This window comes from Dendrobates tinctorius, unplaced genomic scaffold (genome assembly GCF_039654945.1).
Source record: "Dendrobates tinctorius isolate UK_male_01 unplaced genomic scaffold, ASM3965494v1 ptg000196l, whole genome shotgun sequence".
NCBI lineage: Eukaryota > Metazoa > Chordata > Amphibia > Anura > Dendrobatidae > Dendrobates > Dendrobates tinctorius.
Window position 1 is genome coordinate 2,667,528 of NW_027361863.1, and position 26,448 is coordinate 2,693,975.

Genomic DNA, 26,448 nt, shown 5'->3' on the forward strand with positions numbered 1-26,448 from the left:
TCCCCCCCCATAGCCACAGCAGACCCTCTGCTCCCCCCCCATAGCCACAGCAGACCCTCTGCTCCCCCCCCCATAGCCACAGCAGACCCTCTGCCCCCCCCATAGCCACAGCAGACCCTCTGCTCCCCCCCCCATAGCCACAGCAGACCCTCTGCTCCCCCCCCCATAGCCACAGCAGACCCTCTGCTCCCCCCCCCATAGCCACAGCAGACCCTCTGCTCCCCCCCCCATAGCCACAGCAGACCCTCTGCTCCCCCCCCATAGCCACAGCAGACCCTCTGCTCCCCCCCCATAGCCACAGCAGACCCTCTGCTCCCCCCCATAGCCACAGCAGACCCTCTGCTCCCCCCCCATAGCCACAGCAGACCCTCTGCTCCCCCCCCATAGCCACAGCAGACCCTCTGCTCCCCCCCATAGCCACAGCAGACCCTCTGCTCCCCCCCCATAGCCACAGCAGGCCCTCTGCTCCCCCCCCATAGTCCCAGCAGGCCCTCTGCTCCCCCCCCATAGTCCCAGCAGGCCTTCTGCTCCCCCCCCCATAGTCCCAGCAGGCCTTCTGCCCCCCCCCCCATAGTCCCAGCAGGCCCTCTGCTCCCCCCCCCATAGTCCCAGCAGGCCCTCTGCTCCCCCCCCATAGTCCCAGCAGGCCCTCTGCTCCCCCCCCATAGTTCCAGCAGGCCCTCTGCTCCCCCCCATAGTTCCAGCGGGCCCTCTGCTCCCCTCCATAGTCCCAGCGGCCCCTCTGCTCTTTCATAGTCCCAGCAGCCCCTCTGCTCCCCCCCATAGTCCCAGCAGCCCCTCTGCTCCCCCCCATAGTCCCAGCAGCCCCTCTGCTCCCCCCCCATAGTCCCAGCAGCCCCTCTGCTCCCCCCCCCCATAGTCCCAGCAGCCCCTCTGCTCCCCCCCCCCATAGTCCCAGGAGCCCCTCTGCTCCCCCCCATAGTCCCAGCAGCCCCTCTGCCCCCCCCCATAGTCCCAGCAGCCCCTCTGCCCCCCCCCATAGTCCCAGCAGCCCCTCTGCTCCCCCCCATAGTCCCAGCAGCCCCTCTGCTCCCCCCCCATAGTCCCAGCAGCCCCTCTGCTCCCCCCCCATAGTCCCAGCAGCCCCTCTGCTCCCCCCCCCATAGTCCCAGCAGCCCCTCTGCTCCCCCCCCCATAGTCCCAGCAGCCCCTCTGCTCCCCCCCCATAGTCCCAGCAGCCCCTCTGCTCCCCCCCCATAGTCCCAGCAGCCCCTCTGCTCCCCCCCCATAGTCCCAGCAGCCCCTCTGCTCCCCCCCCCCCCATAGTCCCAGCAGCCCCTCTGCTCCCCCCCATAGTCCCAGCAGCCCCTCTGCTCCCCCCCATAGTCCCAGCAGCCCCTCTGCTCCCCCCCCATAGTCCCAGCGGCCCCTCTGCTCTTTCATAGTCCCAGCAGCCCCTCTGCTCCCCCCCATAGTCCCAGCAGCCCCTCTGCTCCCCCCCCCATAGTCCCAGCAGCCCCTCTGCTCCCCCCCCATAGTCCCAGCAGCCCCTCTGCTCCCCCCCCATAGTCCCAGCAGCCCCTCTGCTCCCCCCCCATAGTCCCAGCAGCCCCTCTGCTCCCCCCCATAGTCCCAGCAGCCCCTCTGCTCCCCCCCCATAGTCCCAGCAGCCCCTCTGCTCCCCCCCCATATTCCCAGCAGCCCCTCTGCTCCCCCCCATAGTCCCAGCAGCCCCTCTGCTCCCCCCCCATAGTCCCAGCAGCCCCTCTGCTCCCCCCCCATAGTCCCAGCAGCCCCTCTGCTCCCCCCCCCCATAGTCCCAGCAGCCCCTCTGCTCCCCCCCCATAGTCCCAGCAGCCCCTCTGCTCCCCCCCCATAGTCCCAGCAGCCCCTCTGCTCCCCCCCATAGTCCCAGCAGCCCCTCTGCTCCCCCCCCCATAGTCCCAGCAGCCCCTCTGCTCCCCCCCATAGTCCCAGCAGCCCCTCTGCTACCCCCCCATAGTCCCAGCAGCCCCTCTGCTCCCCCCCCATAGTCCCAGCAGCCCCTCTGCTCCCCCCCCATAGTCCCAGCAGCCCCTCTGCTCCCCCCCCATAGTCCCAGCAGCCCCTCTGCTCCCCCCCCATAGTCCCAGCAGCCCCTCTGCTCCCCCCCCATAGTCCCAGCAGCCCCTCTGCTCCCCCCCATAGTCCCAGCAGCCCCTCTGCTCCCCCCCCATAGTCCCAGCAGCCCCTCTGCTCCCCCCCCATAGTCCCAGCAGCCCCTCTGCTCCCCCCCCATAGTCCCAGCAGCCCCTCTGCTCCCCCCCCATAGTCCCAGCAGCCCCTCTGCTCCCCCCCCATAGTCCCAGCAGCCCCTCTGCTCCCCCCCCATAGTCCCAGCAGCCCCTCTGCTCCCCCCCCATAGTCCCAGCAGCCCCTCTGCTCCCCCCCCATAGTCCCAGCAGCCCCTCTGCTCCCCCCCCATAGTCCCAGCAGCAGCCCCTCTGCTCTCCCCATATTCACAGCAGCCCCTCTGCTCCCCCCATAGTCACAGCAGCCCCTCTGCTCCCCCCATAGTCACAGCAGCCCCTCTGCTCCCCCCATAGTCACAGCAGCCCCTCTGCTCCCCCCATAGTCACAGCAGCCCCTTTCCACACTGCTCAATGATCACGTCAACCTGTCGTTGCTAAATATTTATAATTATTAGTTCCACTCCTAGACGGTTTGCTGAGTATTTCTCCCTGTGGGGTTTTAAACATCCCACACATATTGCAATTGAGACTGATGGACTGCAAACCTGATTCTTTTTTTTCTCTTAATAGGTGAATTTTCAGGACAGTTTGTGAAGTTGTATTGTCTGATCTGGCGTAATCAGAAGAAACCAAGAATGCTTTTATTGAGTCTTCGCTCCAGTCTGTCCCACTGTAGAGTGCAAGCTGTGCGCTTCATTCACTCAAAAGGAGGAAAGGTAAATGCTCACATGCATTATTACTTCTATGTATTTCATCCTGCCATTTGATATATTTGGTCTGCAGGAAGCATGATGCCAAAATATTGTCAATTGATTAGTGTAAAAATGAGTTCTTGCTATGTGTGTGTTTGAATATATGTATATACAGCTCTGGCAAAATTAAGAGACCACCACATCAAATCCCTGTCATTGGCAGCCCAATCTCCAGACCTGAACCCCATTGAAAACCTCTGGAATGTCATCAAGAGAATGATGGATAGTCACAAGCCATCAAACAAAGAACTGCTTAAATTTTTGCGCCAGAAGCAGTGTGAAAGACTGGTGGAAAGCAGCCAAGACGCATGAAAGCTGTGATTAAAAATCATGGTTATTCCACAAAATATTGATTTCTGAACTCTTCCTGGGTTAAAACATTAGTATTGTTGTTTCTAAATGATTATGAACTTGTTTTCTTAGCATTATTTGAGGTCTGCATTTTTTATTTTGACCATTTCTCATTTTCTGAAAATAAATACAAAATGTAGTGCTTGGAAATTCAGAGACATGTTGTCAGTAGTTTATAGAATAAAAGAGCCATTTACATTTTACTCACAAATATACCTATAAAGAGAAAAATCAGACAAACTGAACATTTTAGTGGTCTCTTAATTTTTGCCAGAGCTGTATATGTCAGATATAAGGTCCTTTGCTGTGAGCCAAATCAGTAAGGAACCTCTAGAGGAGATGAGCTCACATGTTGGGGTTCATTTCACCATGCATTCCCAATAGTCATATCAGTCCTTTTTCTACTCTCCTGCCCTTTATATCAGCATCTCTCCTCTTCCCCCCCACATAAGTCTTTCTCTTTCCCAGCAGTCCTAGCAGCCCCTCCGCACTCTCCCAGTAGCCATAGTGGCCGAGTGGTGAGTGAAGACAGACCTGCTGCAATCACAGAACTAATTGTAAGCAAAGATTTATCTTTGTAACCTTTTAACATTCTGCACTTCACCTTTATGTCCAATATCAAATATAATGTGTCAGCTGGGGTACAGCGGGGGCCCACCAGAGGAAATTATTCTTCAGGCTCTGCCCCAATTATGCACAGACTCCTTTTAGGCTACATTCTCACTGCACATATTTACTGAAAAAAGTGCTGGGAGGCCGTACATTTCACTCTTTGCATGGTAAAACTTGCATGGAATAAATTGACATATTGCGGATGTCAAACTCTCCGCTCCTGTGAATTTACGCTGTGGATGTTTTTAAAGCATGTGCGTGAGATTTCTTAAAATTTCATACGCTCTGCTGAATTCTCCGCAAGTAAATACACAGTGGAAAGTTCTCTTTTCTTCTACGCTTTACTCTGCACATGGGTCATGCCATCAAGTAGTACGCGAGACGCCGACTGTAAGAGGCCCTCTCTGCCTTGTGTCAATGCTTACTGCCTACAAATGGCCGTCCTGTGTTTTATTAGAGCCCCAGCATTCAGTGGAAGCACACGGTGCAGAGAAGATGGGACAGCAGCGCGGTGTCAGAAGTGGGCGCTCAGTCCAGAGCTGCAGTGGGATCTGGACCGAACTCTGCTGCCGAACGTGTCATGGGCCGTTGGCTTCTTGCTTGCAGCGGTATGGTAGCCGGAGCTGTGATCCTCGGGGGAGTAACTAGGTAAGTGCTACTTTGTATGTAGAAGGTCAGAAATGTGACAGGTCCCCATTATAAGGTCCCAGAATACAGGAGTCAGTGTGCACACACCGGGGAGATTTCTCCAGCTTAAGCTGAGCGTGCAGGGTTGTCACAGGAGCTATCCACTGAAATATCTTTGAGAATAAATACAAAATATTTAATTAAATACTATATGTTGTAAATTGTGATTCTGCTCATCTGGCGCAGTGTCAGTTGATCACCTTAAAGCCTCTAGGGCTCCAGATATATTGAGTTCAGGAAAGCTGGATGACAACTTGTGTGGACATTGTAGTGCTATCTGTCCTGGTTATCATTCGGCTTTCGAAGAAAATGATATTCGTGTTCTTAAACCCAACTAAGAATAAACTGTTTTCCCACTTTTTGTTCTCAAGGTTGACAGAGTCTGGACTTTCAATGGTCGATTGGCACCTAGTCAAAGAAATGAAACCACCGAGAACGCGGGAAGAATGGGAGGTCGAATTTCAGAAATACCAGCAATTCCCAGAGTTCAAAATGTGAGCCTTGACTTTACAACATAGAAACATATCCAAAACGATTGGTTGGGAAACAGTTACATGGTCTCCCAGCGAGCTACTGTTTCCATTTCTCTTGAGACTATAACCAAGTGACTGCTCATGTACGGACACATCTATCTGCAGTGAAGCAAGAGGGTCCCTGTGAGAAGAAGAGATAAGTGTCCGTTATGGAGAATGAGATTAAATGCTCTGCACCAAAACTATAAGTGATCAATTCCGATTACTGGGGGTCCGACCACTGGTTCCCTCTCCAGTCCGGACAATAGAATGGAGGCCGATCATGTGTATCTGTGGTCCATTCATTCTCCTTGGGACCACCAGAAATAGATGAGCACTGCATGTGGCTGGTCACCGGCAATCTCATTAAGAACGAGTGGATTGGAGAAGCATTCGAACATGGCTCTCCAGAACCCTCAGAATCGGTGGTGTTCCAATGGTCGAACCTCCAGCGATTGAGAAGTTACTTCTTATCCATTGGATAAGTGATAACCTCCAAACTTTCTACCACCCCTTTAAAGGGAGTCTGTCAGCAAAAAAATGACTATTCATACCAAGCACAGGCGCTCAGTGCACCCGAGATGTGGCCGAGCAGTTCAGTGCATCTTCCCACCTACTTATTTTCCATCTACTGAATCTCCGCTCTTCTCTGACTCCTCAGCTGTCTATCAAGAAAAATGGCGGCGGAGATAGATGCAAAACAAGTAGGTGGGAAGGTGCCCTGAACTGCTCAAATGCATTTAGGGTGCACCGGGCGACTGTGCTTGGTTTGACATCTTCTGCTGACAGATTTTAAAGGGATTCCAGGAAGAAAGACATATGAGAGACAAAATAGCAAAATATAAGTATATGTTAGTATTTGTTTATGTATGTAATTTTATGGGAATACAATTTTTTACTAAGACAGACATGTCAGGAAATTGCACGCTATTACACGGCGATACAGTTGCAGAGTCAGTGATATGATGCTTTGCTGATATTGTGCAGAGCTCTTATTCCAGTGAATGGGACCCCTGCATTGTGTTAAAAATTGTATCATAGGAGTATCTTGGTTTATGGCTGGCTCAGTCTAATCACTCAGCAGACGCACTTCTTGTATCTACATATATATATACAGTGGGGAAAAAAAGTATTTAGTCAGTCAGCAATAGTGCAAGTTCCACCACTTAAAAAGATGAGAGGCGTCTGTAATTTACATCATAGGTAGACCTCAACTATGGGAGACAAACTGAGAAAAAAAAATCCAGAAAATCACATTGTCTGTTTTTTTTTTCATTTTAGGCTGGTTTCACATTAGCGCTTTTGTGCGCAGCGCATCGTGCGCACCCGTGCGCATGCGCACTGCGCACCTATACTTAACATGACGTGCGCATGGTCTTGCGCATACTTGCGTTTTCGTGCGCATGCGTTTTTTTTGTCTTTTGCGCCAGGCGCGCCAGACGCAACATGTTGCATTTTTTGTTCCGCCCTGTCTCGTCAAAAAAACGCATGCGCACGCTTGCGCACGGAATGCGCAAAAACACCACATTGGAGCCTATGGGAACGCATGCGTGCGCATGGTCTTGCGCACGCTTGCGTTTTTTTGCGCATGCGTTTTTGAGTTAAACAAGTCTAGAATGTTCTCTAGACAATGGAAAAAACATCACACTTAAAAACGCATGCGCATAAAAAACGCCAACGCATGTAAAACGCAAACAACGCTGCGTTTTTTTTACACATCAGCGTGCGCATGACGTTAAAAAAATGCGCGTTTGTTTTGCGTTTTTCTTTGCGTTTTTTATGCGCCCGATGCGCTGCGCAAAGAAACGCTAATGTGAAACTAGCCTTATTTGCATATTATGGTGGAAAATAAGTATTTGGTCAGAAACAAAATTTCATCTCAATACTTTGTGATATATCCTTTGTTGGCAATGACAGGGGTCAAACGTTTTCTGTAAGTCTTCACAAGGTAGCCACACACTGTTGTTGGTATGTTGGCCCATTCCTCCATGCAGATCTCCTCTAGAGCAGTGATGTTTTAGGCTTTTCGCTTGGCAACACGGACTTTCAACTCCCTCCAAAGGTTTTCTATAGGGTTGAGATCTGGAGACTGGCTAGGCCACTCCAGGACCTTGAAATGCTTCTTACGAAGCCACTCCTTCGTTGCCCTGGCGGTGTGCTTTGGATCATTGTCATGTTGAAAGACCCAGCCACGTTTCATCTTCAATGCCCTTGCTGATGGAAGGAGGTTTGCACTCAAAATCTCACGATACATGGCCCCATTCATTTTTTCATGTACCCGGATCAGTCGTCCTCGCCCCTTTGCAGAGAAACAGCCCCAAAGCATGATGTTTCCACCACCATGCTTTACAGTAGGTATGGTGTTTGATGGATGCAACTCAGTATTCTTTTTCCTCCAAACACGACAAGTTGTGTTTCTACCAAACAGTTCCAGTTTGGTTTCATCAGACCATAGGACATTCTCCCAAAACTCCTCTGGATCATCCAAATGCTCTCTAGCAAACTTCAGACGGGCCCGGACATGTACAGGCTTAAGCAGTGGGACACGTCTGGCACTGCAGGATCTGAGTCCATGGTGGCGTAGTGTGTTACTTATGGTAGGCCTTGTTACATTGGTCCCAGCTCTCTGCAGTTCATTCACTAGGTCCCCCCGCATGGTTCTGGGATTTTTGCTCACCGTTCTTGTGATCATTCTGACCCCACGGGGTGGGATTTTGCGTGGAGCACCAGATCGAGGGAGATTATCAGTGGTCTTGTATGTCTTCCATTTTCTAATTATTGCTCCCACAGTTGATTTCTTTACTCCAAGCTGGTTGGCTATTGCAGATTCAGTCTTCCCAGCCTGGTGCAGGGCTACAATTTTGTTTCTGGTGTCCTTTGACAGCTCTTTGGTCTTCACCATAGTGGAGTTTGGAGTCAGACTGTTTGAGGGTGTGCACAGGTGTCTTTTTATACTGATAACAAGTTTAAACAGGTGCCATTACTACAGGTAATGAGTGGAGGAAAGAGGAGACTCTTAAAGAAGAAGTTACAGGTCTGTGAGAGCCAGAAATCTTGATTGCTTGTTTCTGACCAAATACTTATTTTCCACCATAATATGCAAATAAAATGAAAAAAAAACAGACAATGTGATTTTCTGGATTTTTTTTTTCTCAGTTTGTCTCCCATAGTTGAGGTCTACCTATGATGTAAATTACAGACGCCTCTCATCTTTTTAAGTGGTGGAACTTGCACTATTGCTGACTGACTAAATACTTTTTTTCCCCACTGTATATAATCATTTTTATCACTTTTTTTCCTTCAGTCTAAATCACAACATGACCCTGAATGAGTTCAAGTTCATCTGGTACATGGAGTACTCCCATCGTATGTGGGGCCGGGCAGTTGGCCTGGCTTACATCCTGCCCGCAATTTACTTTTGGAGGAAGGGATGGTTTACCAGGGGGATGAAACGAACGGTGCTGGGTCTGTGCGGATTTGTTTGCTTCCAGGTAAAGACTGAATGAAGGAGAAGGCATAAATGAATGGCTGCCTTCCCGGGGGAGAGCTTTTTACTGTCCTGATGTATGTATCTGTCTCTTTCCAGGGGCTGCTGGGCTGGTACATGGTGAAGAGTGGATTAGAAGAGAAGCCGGATTCCTACGATGTGCCCCGTGTCAGTCAGTACCGCCTGGCCGCACATTTAGGTTCTGCGCTAGTTCTCTATTGTGCGAGTCTTTGGACGGGATTATCTCTACTTCTGCCCAGACATAAGGTATTTGTGTGATCAAATTCTGTCTGAAAGAGTTTTAATAACTTGTATTCTTTCTCTACACTATCTGTGTCCGGTACCGAAGCTCACACCCAAATTGAAATTTCCCCCCCCTGCACGATTATGGGATTATTTTCTAGACCTAAAATGATAGGAAACAGCTATTGGTTAGTTTACTGATCTTCTACCTGCCTCAGGCCGGGGGCGCTGCAGGAAGAGCTGGGAGGTGAAATCCTACAACATTTGGGTACCACTTCTATAGGTCATCAGGTAAAGAGAAATCCGGCATCCAGAAAATCCATAAAATCATTCACTTTATTAGGTCCATGTAAAATCTCAATGTCATGTGAAATGATTAAAGACCTGCTGGTCTGAATCGTGTTTTCAAATCCGTTATCCCCCAATGGGGTACTGCCATTTTTCGACATTCTCTATTTACATGGATCTAATAAAGTGATTTTCTGGATGCTGAATTTCTCTTTTCCTGATTTGCATTTTCCCTGTGGCAGTGCTGGTTTCTGTGCATCGGATCTCCAAGTGGGTGAGCGGAGTCTTTTTTTCATTTTTTACCGCACTTCTATAGGTCATTCCATGATTTATCAAGTTCAGGTGGAAGCGGTGTTTTTTATTTTTGCTTGATTCAAAATTAAGAGGTAAAGATTATCCTGTTATTTTGCTATAATGATGATCTTCTTTTCTTTTTTTCCTAAACAGTTAATTGAAACAAGTCAGCTGCTGAAGCTGAGGAAGTTCACACACTGGACGGCGGGTCTGGTCTTCCTTACCGCGCTCTCAGGTACTGCTCATATAAAGTGTGTGCCCAGTTTAGTAATTTAAGAAAGGGAACTTGGCTGGTGATTCTTGCCGCCAGCCTAAATCGGGGACAGCCTTCTTCGTGTCATGTATCGGAGCTTCTCCCTGCCTGGCTCGGCTTGTTTGACAGGTCTCTCCCTAGTCACAGACACCTGTAAATCTAGAAAAAGTGTCAGTTTTGATGACCACTGACGTGTTAGAGATAAGTATCTCAGGAAACTTCCAGAGAAGACGGTCTGCGGTGCACGGCGTATGTAACTGGTCTTGCTGCCAGGTCAAATAGCTCTCAATGGTCCAAAAGGGGGATATTCTCCAATATGAATAAGGATTTTTCTACCCGAAACCCATAAGTATTATGGGTTTTTTTATATGTGAATATTCTGCCAATTTTTTATTCTATATGATTAAAAGCTAAGTTTGAACTACTTTCCTTTGGTGCTGGAGAACATCCCCTTTTGGACCATTGAGACCTGTAAATCTGGATGACTGGTCTTCCCATTCAGAAGTAGTAAAACGTTTTGTCTTCTGTGACATCAGATGTTATACGTTCATGTGACTATAATGTTCATAGATTATGCAATCTGAAAGGTTGTGTACACCACATAATTTTTTAATTTGCTTCCTAAATGCAAAATTAAGCTAATTTCTATATAGCTTTCATTAAAGATTGTCTACCATTTTGCTGCTGCAGAGCGTCTGTAAGTTCTTTATCTAGCTGAGGGCTCTGCAGAAATGTCGCAAACCCGTCAGAGCCATCTCCTGCCCCTGACTTCTGTATCCCTTCCTTTCTCTGAGTTAGATTTAGCTGCAAGGAGGTGAAGGAGGTGATTGTACACAGATCAGTAGTGGAGAGGGGAGAAGTATCTAAGGTTCTATGGAAAACAGAGAAACCAGACTCTAGTCATTTTGGAAAATAAATAGGAATTAAGTTTGGGCTAGAAGCTGTGCTAATATGAGATAATGCAGACAGCAGCACCTTGTATACAGACAAGAGCTCACATCCAGCCTATATTACTGGGAGAGACATTCCCAAAAGAGAAAAATTTGACACCTGTAAACTGCATATCATAGGGGTCTGAAAATTAATGAAGCAATTTATTTTTCTCCTACGCTTCATTGGGGGACACAGGGACAGTGGGTGTTATGCTGCTGGCCACTAGGAGGACACGAAGTAAACCAAAAAAAGTTAGCTCCTCCCCTGCAGTATACACCCTCTCGCTGGCTGAGATTTCTCCAGTTCATGCTTAGTGTCTGTAGGAGGCACTTGGGTCTGGTTTCAGACCTCACCGTTTTTATTTTTGAATTTTTCTGTAAATTTTTATTTTTTAATTAACGGAGTGAAGGGGGCGACTGTTCCTTTCTACGGCCCGCTCTCCCCCGAACCAACAACAGGCAAGCACGCAGAGTATACCTCCCCGTACACTTTCCTGCGACGTTTGGGGCTGATTCCTCTAGCAATTTTGGCGATGATCCTTACAAAAGGAGTTCGGTATTCCATGGACAGCGCTTACGGATATGAGGGCAGGCGCAGTGGAGAAGACTGGACAGCGCTTACGTAGGCCCTGAATCAGCCCCATAGCTCTCCATCCCCCTAGCATAGGGAGGATCGATTGAGCATGGCCCCTTTAAGAACTCTTCCAGCTCTGCTACATCAGCCCAGGAGATGAGAGCCTGCATGGATGGCCGGACAGCGCTGAGCACTGGAGTTGAGGTATGGGGTTGGGTCCTGGCCCCCGGGAGAAGCGCTGTAGCGTTAGCAGCAGTGCATCGGCCCCCATGGCCCCCCCCTGGCGCTACCGCGCTATTATCGCCGCCCCCTCGCCCTGGCACCTCTCATCCCTGACGAGACACGCAATTATAATCTCGGGAGCCATGTCCTTTTACCTCAGCCTGCTCTGAAAGCTGAGGCGAGCATTCTGCTGGATACCGGGTGACACCGCAGGGCCACCGCTATTCCTCCCAGGGGGCACAGCATAGGACCGGGTAAGCTGCTTCTGCCTTCAGATTAAAGCTTAACCCGTTCCCGGCACGTTCCCTGCAGCTGACTCTGCCGTTAACCCCTTTCAGGAGCGCTATGTCTCAATCTAAGGATGCTAAACGGGCGGCAAAAAAGCACACTGCGTTTTTACCCGTGTGTACCACTTGCAAGTCTGCCCTACCCAGTGCACAGACTAATCCGTTGTGCACGGCCTGCGCTCGATTGCCCCTCGCCGCCGCTGCTGACGGGCCTCCTGCGTTTAGTACCCCGAGTGGGCTGCGTCCCTGTCACGGTCGGTGGAGTCTCTGACCCAGGACTCTTTAAGCCAGAAGGCATAACCCCCCCCCCCCCCCCGGGTACCGTCCACTAGCAGGTGCCGTACTCGGTCAAGGGATGGTCAGGTCTCTAGAACTCTAGAAAGCGGACCCATGACGCGTCCCCTAGTTCCGTTCGCGCTTCTGCATCTGCGACTGTCTCTCGCTCTCCCTCTCCTGGAGTTCTCAACGAGCACGACTCTCAATTCGAATCTGACACGTCTGCCCCTCAGAATCCCCCAACTGATCAGAAGTCGCTTGAATCTCTTATAGAATCAGTCAACAGGATTCTGAAGTTGGATGAGGATAATGTTCCCGCTCCAGCACATCCTGTTTCACTTAAGAAAACAAAGCGTGTGCGCAGGTTGTTTACCAGCCGTCCGGACTTTAAGGAAATTGTCCAGAAACTTAGAGATCGTCCGCATAAGCGGTTCACAGGGCAAAAGTCTGCTCAGGCTAAATACCCTTTTGATCCAGACCTAATGAAGGATTGGTTACAGTCCCCCCCGGTGGACTCGCCTGTATCGCGTCTTGCTTCAAAAACGCTTCTATCCGTTTCTGAGGGTTCCTCAATCAGAAACCCCTCCGATCGTCAGATTGACTACCTTGCTCGTTCAGTTTTTGAAGCTTCAGGAGCAGCGCTTTTTCCATCTTTCGTGGCTATTTGGGTCACTAAGGCAATGGCTGCTTGGGCAGAAGTCCTGATTACTTCCTTCCAGGGCACCAATCTTCCTCCGGAGGCAACCACGGTCACCAGGCAGATAATTCACGCAGCAGACTTTGTAGTGGATGCCTCTTTTGATGCCGCCAATTGCGCTGCCCAAACTGCTGCTAATGCGATCTCCATTAGAAGAGCCCTATGGCTCCGTGACTGGCGGATGCCACATCTAAAAGATCGTTGACTTCTCTCCCCTTTCAAACGGGTCATCTTTTTGGAGAGAAACTGGATCAGCTCATTTCTGATGCTACCGGAGGAAAAAGTAAATTCCTTCCTCAACAAAAGGCTGTTCGGCCGTTTCGCAACCAACAGCCGACGCGCTTTCGATCTTTTCGCAACAACTCCGGTTGGTCTTCCTCTACCTTCTCTTCCGGATCAGGTCCGTCTCCACGCGGAGACAGAGGCTCCCAGGTCTCATACAGACCTAATCGCTCTTTGAAACCCAGGCCTAGGGCTTCTGGATCCAGGGGAGCCAGATCTTATAGATCTACCCAATGACTTGTTGCGGTATCCGGCGGACGCCGACAGAGTAGGCGGTCACCTACTTTCCTTCAGCCACACCTGGCTCGCGGTCGTCCACGACAGGTGGGTCAGGGAGCTGGTGTCCTCCGGATACAAGATAAGAGTTTTCCTCTCCACCTCCAACTCGCTTTTTCCTTTCCTCTCCCCCCAAGGGAAAGACAAGAGCCTTCCTTCGGGCTGTTCAGGCTCTCTTAAAGGACGGAGTCATCATTCCGGTCCCTCATCACGAAAGGCTCAGAGGATTTTATTCAAACCTTTATGTGGTTACAAAGAAGGACGGGACAATGCGACCCATTCTGGATCTCAAACTGTTAAATCAGTTTGTCACAGTTCGGCGATTTCGAATGGAATCTCTCCGATCAGTTGTCGCTTCCATGGAAAAAGGAGAGTTCCTAGCATCCATCGACATCAAGGACGCTTACTTTCACATTCCGATCTGCCCGTCTCACCAGCAGTTCCTGCGTTTTGCAATTCACGAGGAACACTTCCAGTTCGTTGTCTTGCTCTTCGGACTCGCCACTGCCCCCAGGGTCTATACCAAGGTCATGGCGGCTGTCATGGCCATTCTCCACTCTCGAGGAGTAGTGGTGTTATCGTATCTGGACGACCTGCTCATCAAGGGTCCGTCCCTTCCAGCCTGCGAGGAATCCGTGGAGATAACCAGTAAATACACTTTCGCGCCTGCGGTGGAAGATAAACTTCGCAAAGTCTTCCCCAAAACCGTCTCAGCAGATTTCCTTTTTAGGAATGATCTTGGACACTTCCCGCGGGTTGGTCATTCTCCCTCCAGAAAAGACGCAAGCCTTACAACAGGCAGTGCGGACTCTTTCCCGTCCAGCTTCTCACTCCATTCGTTTCAGCATGAAAGTTCTCGAAAAAGATGATAGATGCGATGGAAGCAGGTCCATTTGCGCAGTTCCATCTCCGTCCCTTACAACATGCGTTGCTGTTAGCTTGGGACAAGAACCCTTTCTCCCTGGACCGTCGGATCCTTCTGTCCCTGCGGATCAGGCAAGCCCTCAGGTGGTGGACTCTGAGGTCCTCCCTGAATCAAGGGAGGTCTTTTCTCCCAGTAAGATGGTTGGTTGTAACCACCGACGCAAGTCTTCTCAGCTGGGGTGCGGTCTTTCGTCACCACACGGCACAGGGTCATTGGTCGACCCGAGAGTCACGTCTCCCCATCAACATTTTGGACATACGAGCGATCAGATTTGCTCTACGGAGTTTCCACCATCTCCTCGCAGGTCACCCCATCAGGATCCAATACTACAATGCCACGGCTGTAGCGTATATCAACTGCCAGGGAGGTACCCGGAGCAGGATGGCCATGCACAAAGTGAATCACATCCTCCATTGGACCGAGACCAACCATTCATCCATCTCAGCAATCCACATCCCAGGCGTAGAAAATTGGGCGGCAGATTTCCTCAGCCGCCAAGGCATTGCCTCGGGAGAGTGGTCTCTTCATCCAGAAGTCTTTCAGCAGATTTGTCATCGTTGGGGGACTCCGGATGTGGACCTCATGGCCTCAAGACTAAACAACAAGGTGTCTCAGTTCATTGCCCGTCGGAGCGGACGCCCTAGTTTTGCCATGGCACCGGTTTCCCCCTCTTCCCTTGCTTCCGAGGGTCATCAAGAAGATCAGAGCGGAGGGTGTACCAGTGATCCTAGTCGTGCCAGATTGGCCACGCCAAGCTTGGTATGCACAACTAATACAACTAGTCTCCGACGTCCCCTGGCGACTTCCAGATCGCACGGATCTGCTTTCTCATGGCACGATTTACCACCAGAACTCATGGGGCCCTGTCTTTGACGGCGTGGCCGTTGAATCCTGGAGTTTAGCACAGGCTGGGTTCTCTCACGACGTGATTTCCACCATGATTAATGCTAGGAAGCCTGTGTCCATGCGCATCTATCACCACACCTGGAAAATCTTTTCATGGTGCAAGGATCATGGTTGATCCCCTCTGGTGTTCTCCATTCTGGCCATATTGGAGTTCCTTCAATCCGGATTAAACTCAGGTCTCACGCTTACCTCGCTCAAGGGCCAAATTTCAGCCTTGTCAGTGCTTTTCCAACGCAAAATTGCCACTAAACCTCAGGTCAAGACGTTATTTCAAGGAGTTTCCCATGTGGCGCCTCCTTATTGAAGGCCATTGGAATTATGGGACTTTAACCTGGTTCTCGGGGCCTTACAGGAGGTCCCTTTCGAACCGCTGCAGGACGTGTCATTGACCGTCCTCTCTTGGAAGGTGATCTTTCTAGTGGCAATTACGTCAATCAGACGAGTTTCGGAATTGGCAGCCCTGTCCTGCCGATCTCCGTTCCTGAATTTTCATCAGGACAAGGTAGTTCTCAGGACGTCCCCCTTCCTTCCTGCACAAGCTCGTCTTCTCTTTCCATCTCACCGAGGAAATTGTTTTGCCTTCCATTTGTCCGGCGCCAGTCCATCCCATTGAGAGGGCCCTCCACACCCTGGATGTGGTTAGGGCGCTGAGAAGGTACATTTCGCAGACGGCTCCCTTCCGCAGGTCAGATGCCCTGTTCATACTTCCAGAGGGGCATAGGAAGGGTCTAGCCGCTTCAAAGGCAACGCTAGCCAGGTGGATTCGCTCAGCGATTCAGGAATCCTACCGTGTCAGGAATGCACCTGTCCCAGCGGGGATTAAGGCGCACTCTACCCGGTCAGTGGGCACCTCTTGGGCCTTTCGGCACCAGGCCTCGGCAGTACAGGTCTGCAAGGCTGCGACTTAGTCCAGTCTGCATACTTTTACAAAACATTACCAAATTCATTCTCAGGCCTCTGCAGATGCAGCTCTCGGCAGACGCATCCTCTAATCGGCAGTACCTCAGTGTTGACTCAGTGGTACATGGGGTATTAGCAGATGTATGCTCCCCACCCAGGGACTGCTTTAGGACGTCCCACTGTCTCTGTGTCCCCCAATGAGGCGTAGGAGAAATAGGGATTTTTGTGTACTCACCGTAAAATCCTTTTCTCCGAGCAATTCATTGGGGGACACAGCACCCACCCTGTTTAGCCTACTGGCTCATTTTGTAGCATTCTTAGGTTTTGACATAGTTATGGTTATTGTTGACTGTTTAAGCTCCTACTGCTTTTTTCACTGAACTGGAGATATCTCATCCAGCGAGAGGGTGTATACTGCAGGGGAGGAGTTAACTTTTTTCTGGTTTACTTAGTGTTCTCCTAGTGGCAAGCAGCATAACACCCACTGTCTCTGTGTCCCCCAATGAATGGCTCGGAGAAAAGGATTTTACGGTGAGTACACAAAAATCCCTATTTTTTCCTTGTCAACAAAGTGCTCTAAGCCTAAAAAAAATGAATGAGCACTCAATTGAGCCGCCCCAGTCCCTGATGCCACATTTTATAGGCATTGTCGGTCACAGATATGACAGATACTGTTCCAAAGCACACATTTGAAGCTTAATTGACTTTTTATGTGAATCTGAGTGAGGTCTATACTGTACATCTACAGTATATAGTGTCCGTACATATCATCGTGGGTAATATACAATACATGGATATATTCTATCTCTGACAACAGGAGCCTTTGTGGCCGGACTGGATGCCGGACTCGTTTACAATTCCTTTCCTAAGATGGGGGAGCGTTGGATCCCGGATGATCTTCTTGCTTTCTCTCCAACCCTGAGAAACATTTTTGAGAATCCAACAACCGTACAGTTCGATCACCGCATCCTTGTAAGTCATGCACTTCAATCTATCCACATGCACACTCACAATAAGGAAAGCTGTCAATCATTGATGCAGACCGCCCACTGGTCTCATAAGCCCGGAGTGAGCTGGGATTTAAATCAATAAATTGCTTATCTTTTTTTTCCCAGACTATTTACTGTATAATGGTATCCCACACTATGCCTGACTGGTATAATACCAGGGATATATAGTCGTGTAGATCAGGGTTCCCCAACTCCAGTCCTCACGGCCCACCAACAGATCATGTTTTCAGGATTTCCTTAGTATTGCTCAGGTGATAATTGCATCACCTGTGCAATACAAAGGAAATCTTGAAAACATGATCTGTTGGTGGGCCTTGAGGACTGGAGTTGGGGAACTCTGGTGTAGATGAATGATTTGGGGGCCATTGTTAGGCCCCAATACAGCAGCACCAATCTGCTTAGGGGGAGCTTTCTCTCTCTCTCACTCTCTATTAGGTGCTGTATTTGACTGCAGCATCTAAAGAGTTAAACTTGGCAATTCGAGCAGATGTATGGCCGCTAGACTGGAGCCCTGCTAACTGCCTCTTACCTGCTGGTATCTGTGGCTCCTCTTTAGATTTTCTGGCCGACGTCATCACTACCGTGTGACCCATAAACTTTGTATCGCCTGGCCGGTTAATTAATAGGGTAGTCGTAGGAGACGGTTTGCAGGCCTCTCGTCCAGCAGCGACCGAAGACCTGGGTCCTGTAAATTGATTCGCTCATCTCTATTGTTTAAACACAAATATTTAATTCATTTATTTCACTTTCATGCTAGTTTGTCTTCTTGCTATTTTTTATATCTTTTAGGGGATCAGCTCGGTAGCAGCCATCACTGGCTTGTATTACTATTCCCGAAAGATTCCTCTGCCTCGAAGAGCAAGACTCGCTGTGAACTCTCTCATTGCTGTGGCCTATTTGCAGGTACCGGACTACATTGCCGATTATTCCTACTGTAGACCGGTGTAGGGCATTTTAGGAAAGGCACAGACTCGCTCGCTGTCATGTATAGACTAGACCAGGGGTCCTCAAACTTTTAAACGGGGCCAGATCACGGTCCCTCGGACCATTGGAGGGCCGGAATATAGTTTTAAAAAAATTATGAACAAATTCCTAGGCACACTGCACATATCTTATTTAGAAGTAATACAACAAATTAGGAACAAATACAATATTAAAAATGAAGACGTAAAGTTAAGTCATCAAACTTACCGATTTTTCTCTATCGCCTTATTGGGGGACACAGGAACCATGGGTGTATGCTGCTGCCACTATGCACAGAAAAAGGTTAGCTCCTCCTCCGCAGTATACACCCCACCGACCGGCACCAATTTCGTCAGTTTAGCTTAGTGTCAGTAGGAGGTGGACACGGGTCTTTCATTAGACCCATATCTACCTCAGTGTGCGGCGTTTCCTTTCAGGTTCATGAGGGATACAGAGTGAATGGTCACATCTGTAGTCCCACAAAGATACTATGAGTACGGCGTGTACGGCCACCCCGTATCCTCATAGCTCTCCTCAGCAAGACCAAGAGCCCCTAACACCGGTATGTGTCAGGCGATCCAGACTGGTCCTCGTCCCCGTCTCCCACCCACTCGCCCACCAGAGCCTGTCGGTTGGAAGAGGCACGGACATCCCATTATGAACTGGATAATGAAGGTACCTTCCCTTCCCAGGTTTTTGCAGAGACGGATCAAGTGGAGGGTAAGTATGGGCCCTGAGTCACATATCTCCCGAGGAATCACGACTGCACCGTGACAGCCTACCCCCCCCCCCCCCCGGCTGCACTTAGCTTATTTCATCTGCAGCCAGCGACAGGGATCCTTTCCGCAGCCTCTTTCCTCACCCTGCCAACCCCCATCCCCCCCACCCTGGCTGCACTTACCTTCTTCCATCTCTGCAGCCGGGCTTCAGGCAGGGATCCAGCCGGGAGCGGTCGCCACAGTAGCGCAGCGATGTCTCCGCGCCGTGCTTCCCGGCGGCCGCCACATTTACTACAGGCCCCGGCTTCATTTTGGGCCTTGTTCTGCGTGGCGGCCACGCCTTCAGCCGGCTTCTCTCCCGCCCGTTTTAGACCCGCCCACCGCTCTCTCTCCTCGGTGGTATGCGCTCCTAAGGCAGCGCTCGGCCCACCCACTCCTAGCCTGACTATGGTCAGCGGGCGGCACCATCTCCGGCCTCCTTTCTGCGGGTAGCTCCGCCCATCCTCCTCCTTGGTCTCTCCAGGAAAGCGCGCGCTTCCTATCCTGCTCCTCTCGGGCTGCGTCCATTTTCTCAGCCTGTCAGCCGGACTCCGTCTCCTCTACCCGTGGCACTGCAGGTCCAGACGAGCTGTGCAGCATCGCTTGCTGGAAGTATCAACGGGACACCAAACCGTGAGTAGGCTCTGCAACTGCAGACTGACACACTCCTCTGCCTCCTGTCCCCCAACCTTCCGGAACTGCGTCAGTGTCTTTCCTTCAGTATGTCTAATTCTAAGCCTGATCGTGCTCGTCCCCCTCCTTCCTCCACTTGCACGTTAGTCAAGTACTTTGCATGTTCTTTGTGTAAACGCAAACTTCCCTCAGGTTCAGCCCGATGCCGCCCAGGAGCCAGCTATTGCTCCACGTGAGAGTGAATCCCCCATTCCTGGCTGGGCTTCTTCTCTATCTCAATCAGTGGCGGATCTCACCAGGGTGTCTCAGTCCCTAGTGGCCGTTCTTGATAAGTTGCCCCTGGACACTTCTGCAGGATCCAGCAGGTCACAAGAAGCTCCATCTGAGCCAACCAGCATGAGCCGCAAAAGGCCTAGGCAGGATCTCCGGCCAGAATCCTCCCCTCGCCCCATCTCACCACATAGTCCTTCCCAGCAGTCTCCTTCCCGTGCCTCCTCACCCGAGTCAGGCGAAGCGTTCTCGGATGCGCCATCCGAAGAGGTTTTAGAGCTGGATTCGGACCATATCGCGGACATGAAGGTTACGGTACAAAACCTCATTGCAGCGATCAACCACACTTTCGAGATCACAGATTCCCCTGCGAAACCCGCAGATCAGGAGGTTTCGTTCAGACTGGCAGAAGCACCTTCCAGAGTCTTCCTCACTCTGAGTTTGATAAGCTCATTATCAGGGAAAGAGAAAACCCGACCAGGCGTTTTCAAAGATGGAAACGTCTCGGCGTGCTATATCCATTTTCTCAAGAGCTCACCAACAACTGGTCAGCTTCACCCTCTGTAGACGCCCCTGTGTCCAGACTATCTAACAACACGGTCCTTCCAATTTCAGGTGTGGCATCTCTAAAGGATTCTAACGACAGGATCATAGAATCCTTAGCAAAGTCAGCATTCGAAGCGGTCTTTGCTTCCACTTGGGTAGCAAAGGCCATAGCTACTTGGGCGGAGGATCTCCGCCAAGGTATTCTTGATGGAGCCCAACCGGAGCGACTGGCCGAGCTAGCCAACGAAATCTCCCATGCAGGGGAATATTTGGTCTCTGCCTCCTTAGATGCCGCGTCTTGCGCAGCCCAAGCATCCAGCAACGTAGTTGCAATCCGTCGTACAATTTGGCTTAAGGCTTGGCAGGCGGATTTGTCATAAAAAAAGTCCCTTACCAGTCTGCCTTTTCAGGGAGCGTGTCTCTTCGGATCCCAGCTGGACCAGATTATTAAAGACGCCACTGGGGGCACAAGCTCTCTTCTCTCTCAGTCCAAGCCTCGTAGACCCCCTCCAAGGCGTCAGTTTCGGCCCTTTCGGTCTTTCCGCCGCTTCGTGACGGCAGAACCTTCTTCCAACCAACCCAACAAAGGCCGCAAGCCCGCCAGGATAGGAAGAAGGTCTCCTTTAGGCCCACTCCCTCCTGGCGATCTCACTCCTCCCAGGGCAGATCCTCCAGGTCCAGAACTGGACGGTCCACATCGGCATGACTATCAAAGTTCCGAGGCGCCTTCCCAACTGGGCGGCCGACTCCTTTTCTTCAGAGACGTCTGGCTTGCCTCGGTGGAAGACGCTTGGGTCAGGGATGTTGTATCCTCAGGATACAAAATAGAGTTCGTTTCTTGGCCCCGGGATCGCTTCTTCGAGGCCCGACCTCCAAAAGACCCCGCCTTAGTTCCGGGTTTCTTTGCATCCATCGCCTCTCTTCTCAGTTCCGGGGTGATTGGGCCCGTTCCCGAAACAGAACGATTCACAGGTTTTTACTCAAACCTGTTTGTAGTGCCGAAAAAAGGCGGCGCGGTTCGGCCCATTCTGGATCTCAAATTACTGAACAAAAGGGTCCACCTGCGACATTTCAGAATGGAGTCCCTTCGTTCAGTAATCGTTTCCATGGAGGCGCAGGAATTCATGTGCTCAATAGACATTCAAGATGCCTATCTGCATGTTCCCATCTTTCCCGGGCATCAGAGATTCCTGCGTTTCGCTATTCATCAGGACCACTACCAGTTTGTCGCCCTGCCGTTCGGTCTCGCCACCGTGCCCAGAGTGTTCACAAAGATCATGGCGGCGTTGATGGCCCTGTTGAGGATAAGAGGTCTTGTCCTCTTTCCGTATCTCGATGACATTCTAAATCAAAGCTCCGTCTTTTCCTCAGGCTCACCAAAGTCTTACCATCGTCCTCGACACCCTGTCCAGATTCGGCTGGCTCATAAACAAAAGGAAGTCCTGCCTGGTTCCGACACAACGTCTTGTGTTCCTAGGCTTATTGTTCGACACCCGTCGATCAAGGGTCTTTCTCCCCGAAGAGAAGATGATCTCTCTTCAACGAGATGTACGATCGCTGCAGAGCCCCCAGCTTCCATCCTTTTGGTCAGCTATGAAAGTCTTGGGAAAGATGGTGGCGACGGTCGAAGCAATTCCCTTTGCTCAATTCCACTCGAGACCGCTTCAACAGGCCATCCTGTCTCAGTGGAACAGGTCTGTCTTTTCCCTGGATCGTCCAATTCGCCTCTCGTCCCGGGTCAAACAGTCCCTCAATTGGTGGCTGATGTCACCTCATTTCCCTAGGCCGGTCATTCCTGCCGATTCACTGGCAGATCGTGACAACGGACGCCAGCCTTCTCGGCTGGGGTGCAGTGTTTCACAATCAGACTGTTCAGGATCGGTGGTCGGCTCAAGAGCCAACCCTGCCGATCAACGTCCTCGAGATACGGGCGATTTATCTGTCTCTCATTCACCGGGAAAGACTTCTCAGGGGTCTGCCGATCCGGATTCAGACAGACAGTGCCACAGCAGTGGCATACGTCAACCACCAAGGGGGGTGACACGGAGTTCCTCGGCACTAGCGGAAGTGTCCAAGATTCTCCACTGGGCAGAGGTATCAGTCCCAGCGATATCCGCGGTGCACATTCCCGGGGTGGACAACTGGGCCGCCGATTTTCTCAGCCGCGAGGGTCTCGCGGCGGGAGAGCGGTCCTTACATCCGGACGTCTTCCATCAGCTCTGCCGTCGTTGGGGGACGCCGGACGTAGGTCTGCTGGCGTCTCGCCTGAACAGGAAGGTCCCACAATTCGTATCCCGGGCCCGAGATCCTCTCGCAGTGGGCGCCGATGCTCTGACCATTCCCTGGTCTCAGTTCAAGCTCCCCTATCTGTTTCCTCCCCTTCCTCTTCTTCCCAAGCTGTTGAAGAAAATCAAGGCGGAAGGGGTACCAGTCATCCTGATCGCTCCAGATTGGCCCAGAAGGTCTTGGTCCGCGGACATCGTCAACCTTCTCACGGACGCCCCCTGGAAGCTACCAGACAGAGCAGATCTGCTATCTCAGGGTCCGATCTGCCACCCCAATTCTCTGCAGCTCAATTTAACGGCGTGGCTGTTGAAACCGAGGTTCTAAGACGGTCAGGTTTTTCGGATCGGGTTATTCACACCGTGATCCGGGCTTGGAAGCCATCGTCTTCCAGGATTTATTATCGTACGTGGAAGGCCTATTTCACTTGGTGCGAGGCCAATGACATTCCAAAGGGTCAAGTCTTGGCACTCTCCATGCTGTTCCAGAAGATGTTGTCCTCCCGACCGCAGGTCAAGACTTTTCTTCAGGGGGTGGCTCATGCGGCACCTCCGTAACACGCTCCCGTAGACCCATGGGATCTCAATCTGGTTCTGGAGGCTCTACAAGGTTCCCCCTTTTAACCTCTCAGGGAAGTTTCCCTATCCTTTCTATCCTGGAAAGTAGCCTTTCTGGTGGCTATCACCTACATCCGGCGTGTGTCGGAATTGGCGGCTCTTTCTTGTCGCCCCCCCTTTCTTGGTGCTCCCCTTTCTTGGTGCTCCACCAGGATAAGGTGGTCCTGCGGCCTCTGCCTTCCTTCCTAAGGTGGTGTCCACTTTCTACCTAAATGAGGACATTGTTCTTTTGTCCGGGTCCAATCCACCCTCTTGAGCGCTCCTTGAACAAGCTAGACCTGGTCAGGGCGATGAAGGTCTACCTGGCTAGGACGGCTCCCTTGTGGAAGACAGGCTCACTTTTCATCATTCCAGATGGAGCGCGGAAAGGTCAGCCTGCCTTCAAGGCTTCTATTGCTCGCTGGATCAGATCGGCAATTTTGGAAGCCTACCGGGTCAAGCATCGAGTGCCCCCTCCTGGAATTAGAGCTCACTCTACCCGGGCAGTGGGTGCCTCCTGGGCGATGCGCCACAGAGCTTCCGCACTGCAGCTTTGCAAAGCTGCGACATGGTCTTCGATCCACACGTTTGTCAAATTTTACAGGGTCCACACCTACGCTTCGGCGGACGCCAGCCTAGGCAGAAGGATCTTGCAGGCGGCGGTGGTGGGTTCTCAGACCTAATGGTAGTTTGCTTCTCCCTCCCCAGGGACTGCTTTGGGACGTCCCATGGTTCCTGTGTCCCCCAATAAGGCGATAGAGAAAACAGGATTTTTGGTTGCTTACCGTAAAATGTTTCTCGGAGCCTTCATTGGGGGACACAGCACCCTCCCATGTTCTGCAACTCCTGTTCTTATGTTGTTTGTTGATTACAGTTGTCAGTTCTGTTTTCATTCTGTTTTGTTACTTCACCTACTGCTTTCTCACTAACTGACGAAATTAGTGCCGGTCGGTGGGGTGTATACTGCGGAGGAGGAGCTAACCTTTTTCAGTGTATAGTGTCAGCCTCCTAGTGGCAGCAGCATACAACCATGGTTCCTGTGTCCCCCAATGAAGGCTCCGAGAAACAGACTTTACGGTAAGCACCCAAAAATCCTGTTTTTTGGGTTCTTCGAATATCCTACACTTCGAGTCAATTTTTTCTCTTTCTTAATATCATTGTTTCCTAGGGATTCAAAATTGCTATTAGTAAAATACCAACATATATACAGTGCTACAAAAACAATATACCAGCAATAAAATTCCCCCTCAGACATACAGACTGCATTGCTCAACAATGCAGTCTGACCAGTGCCCAACAATGCAGCCTGACCAGTGCCCATCAATGCAGCCTGACCAGTGCCCATCAATGCAGCCTGATCAGTGCCCATCAATGCAGCCTGATCAGTGCCCATCAATGCAGTCTGATCAGTGCCCATCAATGCAGTCTGATCAGTGCCCATCAATGCAGCCTGATCAGTGCCCATCAATGCAGCCTGATCAGTGCCCATCAATGCAGACTGATCAGTGCCCATCAATGCAGTCTCATCAGTGCCCATCAATGCAGTCTGATTAGTGCCCATCAATGCAGTCTGATTAGTGCCCATCAATGTAGTCTGATTAGTGCCCATCAATGCAGTCTGATTAGTGCCCATCAATGCAGTCTGATTAGTGCCCGTCAATGCAGTCTGATTAGTGCCCGTCAATGCAGTCTGATTAGTGCCCATCAATGCAGTCTGATTAGTGCCCATATATGCAGTCTGATTAGTGCCCATATATGCAGTCTGATTAGTGCCCATATATGCAGTCTGATTAGTGCCCATATATGCAGTCTGATTAGTGCCCATATATGCAGTCTGACCAGTGCCCATCAATGCAGCCTGACCAGTGCCCATCAATGCAGCCTGATCAGTGCCCATCAATGCAGCCTGATCAGTGCCCATCAATGCAGCCTGATCAGTGCCCATCAATGCAGCCTGATCAGTGCCCATCAATGCAGCCTGACCAGTGCCCATCAATGCAGCCTGATCAGTGCCCATCAATGCAGCCTGATCAGTGCCCATCAATGCAGCCTGATCAGTGCCCATCAATGCAGCCTGATCAGTGCCCATCAATGCAGCCTGATCAGTGCCCATCAATGCAGCCTGATCAGTGCCCATCAATGCAGCCTGATCAGTGCCCATCAATGCAGCCTGACCAGTGCCCATCAATGCAGCCTGATCAGTGCCCATCAATGCAGTCTGATCAGTGCCCATCAATGCAGCCTGACCAGTGCCCATCAATGCAGCCTGACCAGTGCCCATCAATGCAGCCTGACCAGTGCCCATCAATGCAGCCTGATCAGTTCCCATCAATGCAGCCTGATCAGTGCCCATCAATGCAGCCTGATCAGTGCCCATCAATGCAGCCTGATCAGTGCCCATATATGCAGTCTGATCAGTGCCCATTAGGGTGACCGGATCTCATATGGGGGGGAAAAAATGTTGGAATCTTGTCCGTCTGGACCCCACAAAACGATTCCCCTTTCCAGATATTGAGAGAGCCAAAATTTGAGCTCGATCAAACGACGTTAACCCGTGCCGCTCGTCGCTCAAAGTTTGAAAAAATCCAAATTGAGGTTTTTTAAGATTTAGGTATTTTGCATAGTCTGTTAGACTATAAAGAATGTGACAACAACATTGCAGAAATAGCCCTGACCAAATTTTCAAACCATTTTTGGTATTTGAATGCAGAGTTGGTGGGATTATCGTTTTTTGATCCCACCATTACAGACAATAAAATGTTGTTAATGGCTAATAAATTGCTCAGTAGCACATATGAACCATCAGAGCACGCTAACCTACATGAGTTGATAATTTTACATAGTTATCTAATCTATTCTAGAGCTTTTGTTAAAGTAATTTTTGAAACGTCAGAATATAATGCTCGGCATTTGCTTACAACTTGCAGGACATATTGCTTTTGTTCTTCATCTTTTGTCAGAAGGTCGTTAAAGTCGGATACTTCCTACCTCTTTTAATTTTTCTTTCCTAACTTTTGGCTTTACAACCCTAGCGTGCTCTGATGGTTCATCTGTGCTACTGAGCAATTTATTAGCCATTAACAACTTTTCATTGTCTGTAATGGTGGGATCAAAAAACGATAATCCCACCAACTCTGCATTCAAATACCACAAATGGTTCGAAAATTTGGTCAGGGCTATTTCTGCAATGTTGTTGTCACATTCTTTATAGTCTAACAGACTATGCAAAATACCTAAATCTTAAAAAACCTCAATTTGGATTTTTTCAAACTTTGAGCGACGAGCGGCACGGGTTATCGTCGTTTGATCGTGCTTAAATTTTGGCTATCTCAATATCTGGAAAGGGGAATCGTTTTGTGGGGTCCAGACGGACAAAATTCCGACATCGATTTTTTTGCGGTCACCCTAGTGCCCATATATGCAGTCTGATTAGTGCCCATA

General features: G+C 50.4%; 1 protein-coding gene across 1 annotated transcript in view; it reads left to right on the forward strand.

Annotated features, from left to right (window-relative positions):
• COX15 (cytochrome c oxidase assembly homolog COX15) overlaps positions 1-26,448 on the forward strand; it is a 31,149-nt gene that overhangs the window by 1,285 nt on the left and 3,416 nt on the right. Inside the window, exons 2-9 of the mRNA XM_073552796.1 lie at positions 2,763-2,908; positions 4,365-4,555; positions 4,966-5,088; positions 8,411-8,597; positions 8,693-8,860; positions 9,572-9,653; positions 16,766-16,920; positions 17,748-17,861. Coding sequence (XP_073408897.1) covers positions 2,828-2,908; positions 4,365-4,555; positions 4,966-5,088; positions 8,411-8,597; positions 8,693-8,860; positions 9,572-9,653; positions 16,766-16,920; positions 17,748-17,861 — 1,101 coding nt within the window. The 5' untranslated portion in view covers positions 2,763-2,827. The remainder of the gene's footprint in view (positions 1-2,762; positions 2,909-4,364; positions 4,556-4,965; positions 5,089-8,410; positions 8,598-8,692; positions 8,861-9,571; positions 9,654-16,765; positions 16,921-17,747; positions 17,862-26,448) is intronic.